The sequence below is a fragment of the Bombus bifarius genome, unplaced genomic scaffold (assembly GCF_011952205.1).
Source record: "Bombus bifarius isolate JDL3187 unplaced genomic scaffold, Bbif_JDL3187 scf7180000009212_frag, whole genome shotgun sequence".
Taxonomy (NCBI): domain Eukaryota; kingdom Metazoa; phylum Arthropoda; class Insecta; order Hymenoptera; family Apidae; genus Bombus; species Bombus bifarius.
In genome coordinates, this window is record NW_022884972.1 from 1 (window position 1) to 7,093 (window position 7,093).

A 7,093-nucleotide genomic window follows, 5' to 3' on the forward strand; every position below is an offset into this window, starting at 1 on the left:
TTTCATCGTTCAACTCTCAGATATCTACCATTTACTCAAACTTTTCTGTATATAAAACTTTCGTTTCACGTGCAGGCTAAACTTACTTAAAGTAAAATTTCATACGGAATAAAGTCGAACTTTTCATTAAGTTTTGCTTCCGTAATATCGTGTTTATCGAATACCAACTTAATTCACTTACGATTCTCGAATTTTTGTGTTGCAATCTTTATTGTTTTCAATGAATCGAAGCATTTCGAATATTTTGAGAAAACCGTAAATAGGTGACTTAAAATAGGAATACAAAAATACTTCTACGTTTCTCGTTAATTTAAAAACTTTTTAGGACTTGTCGGAAAAAAGGATAAAAAATTGAAATCAGTTCGGAAATGAACAAGAACACAGCTAAAAAGTCGAAAGAACAAAGCAGACATAAAATTCGATCTTCCGTTGCGACTTCCGTTGCGACATTTCTATCGTAAATAGTATAATAAAAGTTTTACGCAGCATAGTCTTCGATATAATCTTATATGTCGCTTGCAGATAGAGAAACCAAAAATCAACGTAAATCTGTAAATCAATCCTGTCGGTGTAAAACACAAAATTACGTTCGCAAGAGACATTCGATTTATATTCCTTGCATTTCAATTTTCATTACAAGAACCGTGTACATTTTCTAATATTTTTTCCGTGTCTGGTATTATCTTTTATCCTTGATTTTAAAAATTTTAGGTTCTTCCCAACAGTCAAAAACACGCGATACCCTGTCCATAGTAATCGTAAGAAAAGAAAAAAAGGAGAAAGAAGACATTTCTGTATTTCTTTACTAGGCCATGTTGATTAAAACCGAAATGATTTCGATTCATCTATTCACAAGAACGCAACGGCCTCGGAAGCTCTGTTGTGATTTCCTATCGATCGTTTCCCTCTACACAGTGTTCATATGAGCCATGTTTGTTCTTAGCAATGCCTTATAAAAAGCTGCCTGTGCTGGAGATAGACGGGAAACCGGTAGCGCAGAGTAACGCTGTGGCGCGATACTTGGCGAGGAAGTACGATCTAATGGGAAAGAACGAATGGGATGCGATGATATGCGACGTGCTCGTCGATACTCTTGGAGATTTGAAGCAAGGTGAGTAACTGATGAGATGACTTTGCATTTGTCTCACCACAGAGACAGACGTTCAAGAATTCAGTGTGAAAAGACGAGTACAAACAAGATACGTATGTCTTTCCGTTAAGCGAATGTTACAGTTTGTTTGCAAAAGTCAGTTTTTAGATTATAGAATCGTAGATAGAATTTAGAGGATAGAAACTTTTAGTAGTCACTTTTAGTTTAGTAAAGTCTTATCGACAATAAGCAGACTACGTTATGATACAACGATTCCAACTGAAGATTTCTATCGACATCACGAATTCGATGGCTTCCAAATTTTCTTCTCTGCAATCTCAGACGCTCAACTCGAAAGAATCTTTTAGATCCCCCGACAAACACTCGACTCAGGTTATCTATTATCGTAATCTTCCTACGGGATTTTTTTTAACTGCGTTGCGTTAACGAATAACGGGATAACATCACGTTTCTCTCAACGCCTTTCAACGTTCTACAACTTTTATTCTTTGCAAATCCCTGTCTCTATATGATAAACGCTGGTTATCCGCGGAAGGAGCGAGGACAACAAAGTGTTACTCAATGATCAAAGACAGGAAGATCCTGGTACGCGATAACGTTACTAATTTCCAATTACGATATGTGTGATTACGTAACATCTGCTGTCTGCATAATGCGTTAACGATCCGCGCGTTGATCGCATAAATATAAATCGAAGGGAATGGAATCGCTCGAAACTCATGCAACTATCCGCAGGTGTTTAAAATCGTGTTTTTACACCGCCAACGTAACGTCACGCCAGTCGAATCGAAAAATTATTACTAGACAGAGAAGGTGAACAAAAAACGAGGTAAATAGGCTACCGATTGAATAATATCATAACGATCGTATCTCTGGTTTTTGCTCGTCTTTTATATTTGTTTCAAATGTATAAAATATAATCGTATCGATATCGTCCACGATTAAAGCCATCCATCCGCCATCGACGAGGAACGAACGATTATATTTTATCATTTATGCGAATCCTTCTCTTCTCTTCTTTCTCTATTTACGCCCCTCGCCTTGCTTCGTACCGCCGATGATTCACAATTCGATGCACCTGAACAGCTGGAACGTCGCAGATTTTTCCGTACGATAACAAACGCGTTTTTGATGGCCTGCTTTAAACCGTGACGATCGCCATGACGTGCATCAATTGTCGAATGATGTAGTGCGACGATACTCCTACGCAACTTTTTTTTACGCTGTTTTTTCCTCCATTTTTTCTTCCTGTGTGTTATCACATGATCACGAGATACCTGTATAGAAGATGCAAAGAGTCTGTGAAGAATTTACAGATATTTAAGATTATCATAATGATTAAGCAAAAGCTAAGACGCAAAATATTGCTCAAGATGTAATTATGTAATATTTACTCAATTTCTAGAAGACTGTTTATATCTTGTTGTTATTCTTGATATGGAGATAAATATAGTATACTTTATTAAGACCTAGATAAAAGACTTTTTTCTCGTTTCTCTTCTCTTACTTAATCACTAAGAGTTATACAACGTTTATTCGATAATTCTGCTTCTCCTGACCTTTCCACAAATGGTTGTTTATATCTCGACATTCTTGGTACTTTTAATCAAATTTTAATAACAGTACTTTACTCGTCAGAAGTAAATAAAAAAGCTCTAAGTAGAAGCAAGGATTTACTTACCTTTCCTTTCTCGAATCTCAGTTAGCAATGTTGTTCCTCTTGAAAGATTCTCCAAGTTTCCAAGACAATTTCCACGCTGGTAACATTGTATATATTTCAAGTATCGTGAACCACAGGAACTTGTTGAGGCAATATTGAAGAAAGCAAAGAGAATGAAGAAATTGTAGGTACTATGAGAGGCTACTCCTTCTTTCACAACTTATTTTCTCTTCGTTTGGGGGGAAAAACACAAATGAACGTAACGGTTGGTTTCATATACGTTTCAGAAATCTGCTACTATCGCATGGTGGAGAATCCTGAAAAGAAGGAAGCGAGGAAGAATCAACTTTTGAACGAAACAATACCATTTTACTTGACTAAATTCGACCAGATTATTGGCAAAAATAAAGGATATATCATTCCTTCTACCGTAAGATTTTTTATCCAAATTTAATGTTAAAATTTTTAGTCTTTGTGCAAACTGGGCCATGTTGTCCATAAAAAATTATTGAAACTTTGTTGCGACAAGACAGCTTTAATTGTTGAGAGCAGAGTGTATCTTTAAAATTCACTCCTGTTAGTTTATGTACAAATGAATTTGCCAAGATTTTCAGCTTTTAGATAATTATTCATGTATCTTCCTCATCAAGTTTGATAGAAATTATTACTATCGTAATCAAAGCAAAGATTAAGATATGTAAAATCATTTCTCTGGATATGACACTCTTGTTTAATGAGTGATAAATGATACCATTCGAAATATCATATTTATATAATATATAATGATACTTACAAGTGTAATCACTTAAGTACAGATATCTGAATTTTTCTCACTGTCACTGACATAGATACGTATTATCGTTCCTTAGATTACTTGACCAGTTTATTTCTTTCATCACTGTGTTATTATATAATAATAATAAATAGTCACATTAAATTAATTTAGTATGATTATGTTGTTTAATAATACGTGTTTCATTGCAAAATATTTAGCGATTGAAGGGCTCATAGGAAACATGAAAGTGAAAGAATACTAGAATCTACAGTTTACGATTTCAATTTCTTTAACGAGATATTTATCATATTACACAATTCCTGTAAATGTATTTGTAATTATATCGCCGAAGAATTGTATTTAATTAAGCTATGAAGTTGTGGAATCGTGAGAAGGATTATTTTTATAGAACTGTCTAATTTCCATTCGACATTGATTCAGGATACACATTACTCTTTTTTACATAATACCAGTTTTGTCATTTTTAATTAACAAATACCTCCAAAGGTTGAAGTTTCTAAAATTATCCATTAAATTCTGACAATAAAATAAAAATCCAAATTCTTCCTAAAAAGCTAGTGATCTTTAGTTAAGAGTTCGATTTTTCACATTTTTCAAGGTAAATTAAAAAAATTGTTTAATAGAGGAGGTACAAAATAAATGTATACAAACCTTTTTTCAGACGACATGGGCGGACTTCGTATTTACAGCGGCCCTTGAAAATTACGAGTATATGTTTGGGGCAACAGCTTTAGATAAATATCCAGCTCTTCGAGCATTGAAGAGAAGGATTCATAGTATACCGGCCATTTCTGATTGGCTGATTAGGCGCCCATTCACCAACAGTTAAAAAGCTAAAAATGTGTGGAAAAAAGATGACCAGTACACCAGTATATATATATATGTACGCTGGCATCGCTATGTTGGTAAATGTTCGATGTTATACGTGTCGTAAAATGTAACAGTTCTATTTAAAAAAAAAAATTTCGTTTCTATGAGTACGTTAAAAGTTTAACTATAAAAAGTCTCATCTGAGCTGTGCTCCTTTATGGAAGGTATTATTGTGTTTGAAAGAACACAATATATAATAAATGTATGTATGTTGTATAATAAATGTATGTTCTTTCGAAAAAAGTTTGAAAATTTTCTTTCTTTTATTCGTACTTAACTTTTTAATAAAATGCACGATTAATTCTTGTGTCTCGTTTAAACAGCTTTTGGTCTATCGTTATTTCGAATTATTTGAACATCGTGTGAATTTACTATTTAATTTTACAATATCATTTACTATATAATTTTACAATTATAATTTTACAATATCAATAATTTACAATAAGTGAGGGAAAAATCATTGAATGTTATATCTAGATGTCTATATACTATTTTAAACAATACTTAACTCGAGATACTCGTTTCGTCTCTTCATGATACTTACTGGCAATACCGAGTACAAATATGATGTTCTTTGAAAATAAAAAATGGATTTGAAAACGTTAATGCACGTAAATTAAATTTGGTTTGGACATATATGACACAATTTGTATGGACAATGAAGAGTACGAATCTACGAATTTCGAGGTAAAAGTATTGATATATGTATCGATATTTCTGGTCGTTACAATATCTCTAATCAATACAAAGTTCTAACTGAATGTTAGAATGTTAAACGTTAAAACGTTTAAAACGTTAAAATGTAATAATAAAGTATAAAGTATAATAAAGTATAAAGTATAATTTCGTCTGTGGTATAATCTTTCTATTCCATTTTGTTACGTCGCACCGCGAGCAATATGGCAACCAGATGTCACCGGATACTCGCAGCGTATCCTCTATAGTTTCAAGTACCTTCCATAAATCTCATAGATTTCCTAGAAAAGGTCCTTCAAACCAAACAAACGTCTGTTTCCGAAGAATTTCCAAAGACTACTGTCTACTCCGACTGGACAAGGGAAAGTTAGTTTTTCTCACGTATGCTGCAACTTTCCTCCCACTAACCACTTTCTCTCGAGGGCGGTTAAGACCCTTCGTTAACCAATTAACAACGAAGCCACTTCCTTCACTCTCCTAACTAAAATCGTCACCTACAAATCCGATGGTCCCGTGCGCTAGACACACCCATCCTTAGCTTTCCTCCGAGACAGCATCGTCTCCCAAGACAGTTCTGATTTCACATCCTTCGAACGGTCAATATCCTTCCATCGGGTAGGACACACCCACAGATCAGTCACTCATTCATCTCGTACATATTCTCAACGCGAGAATTGATTGTAATTTCAACAAATAAATAAAAAAAAAAAATCTGGTACATACGCACCAGCGTAACTGCCTTCGTTATAAGTTGTTGGAATAAACGGTGAAATATAACTTACTATACTGTGTCATATTCATTTAACCACCTCTTATCTTAACCGAAACAGGGGAACGACTACTTCGCGGCGTCGATTCACCGAATCGTAGCGAGAATTTACGCCTCTCGCTACTGCGACTGCGTCTCTCCGCGAACGGTCGTAACACATTGATCGACAGAAGTACTAAACTCTAATAACATAAATTTATATATTTTCTATTTCCCAGCCACCAGTTTTATAGATTTTTCTATCTTCTATACTACTTTTATCCCTTTCATTTTTTCTTACATGAGATTATTGTAAATTTAATATCATTTGTTCGCAATATTTGTTATTTATCTTTCCTTGAATTTGAAATTTCGCGCTTCAATGTTGTGTGTTGTTCGACGTTTTATCGAACGATGTTTATCGAACTAGTTTATGAATACATACATAATCATTAAAGAATCTATAAACCTTACTAGTTTGTTTTTACTAAGTTTTGTTACAGAAAACATGTTCTCATAAGTTTTCAACTTTAATTTATGGAAATTTATTAACCTTAAACTATAAAATCATTCAATGAGTCTTTCCGGATGTTTTTATGTAGTCATAATTTCACATATCAGCACAGCTCCACCAATAGGATAAGAGTTACATGGAAGCAACAGAGGGGAAGAAGAACATATAGAGATCTAAAGGTTATTTTTGTCTCATTCAAGTTTCTGTTAACCGGCTTGGAAATTTCCTGTGCTTGTTTCGACTTTGAAATCTTAAAAAAAAAATTGTAAGTAAATAGTATATATATAGTATATATATCCTAAATCAAAGTTTCTCTTTATAAATAATAAACCGTTTAAAAACTGTATTTTGTATGTTTTTTCCTTATTCATAATTAAATAATAAATATGAAATACTTCTACAGAAAGCCGACATCCTTCAATTAACCGAACAGCAGATGATTTAAAAATTAGTAGTTGAAAGAAATAAATGTTATTACATGTTCATAATTGATCGATAAATTTAAGTATACAATTAGAAAATGTTTCTTCTTTATTGATAACTAAATAATACAGATAAGATACAAGATACTTGTAGGAAAAGTCGGCGCGTCGTTCAATTAACGGAACAGCAGAGGATTTGAAAATTAGTAGTTGAAAGAAATAAATGTTATCATATGTTCATAATTGATCGATAAATTTAAGTATGCAATTAGAAAA

The 7,093-nt window shown here is 33.3% G+C and overlaps 1 protein-coding gene and 1 long non-coding RNA gene across 2 annotated transcripts; one reads left to right on the forward strand and one right to left on the reverse strand.

The window, feature by feature from the left end:
* Window positions 1-2,586: 2,586 nt before the first annotated feature.
* On the reverse strand, window positions 2,587-4,299 carry LOC117214601. The gene is made up of 3 exons (XR_004488903.1): window positions 4,219-4,299; window positions 2,793-3,088; window positions 2,587-2,710 (listed from the first exon to the last, which is right to left on the reverse strand). It is a non-coding gene; the product is annotated as an uncharacterized LOC117214601 (long non-coding RNA).
* LOC117214600 (glutathione S-transferase-like) lies at window positions 2,951-4,516 on the forward strand. Its single transcript, XM_033460806.1, has 2 exons — window positions 2,951-3,201; window positions 4,229-4,516. Exons 1-2 carry the CDS (start codon window positions 2,965-2,967, stop codon window positions 4,394-4,396), a joined length of 405 nt encoding a protein of 134 aa, XP_033316697.1. The 5' UTR covers window positions 2,951-2,964; the 3' UTR covers window positions 4,397-4,516.
* The last annotated feature ends 2,577 nt before the right edge of the window (window positions 4,517-7,093 follow it).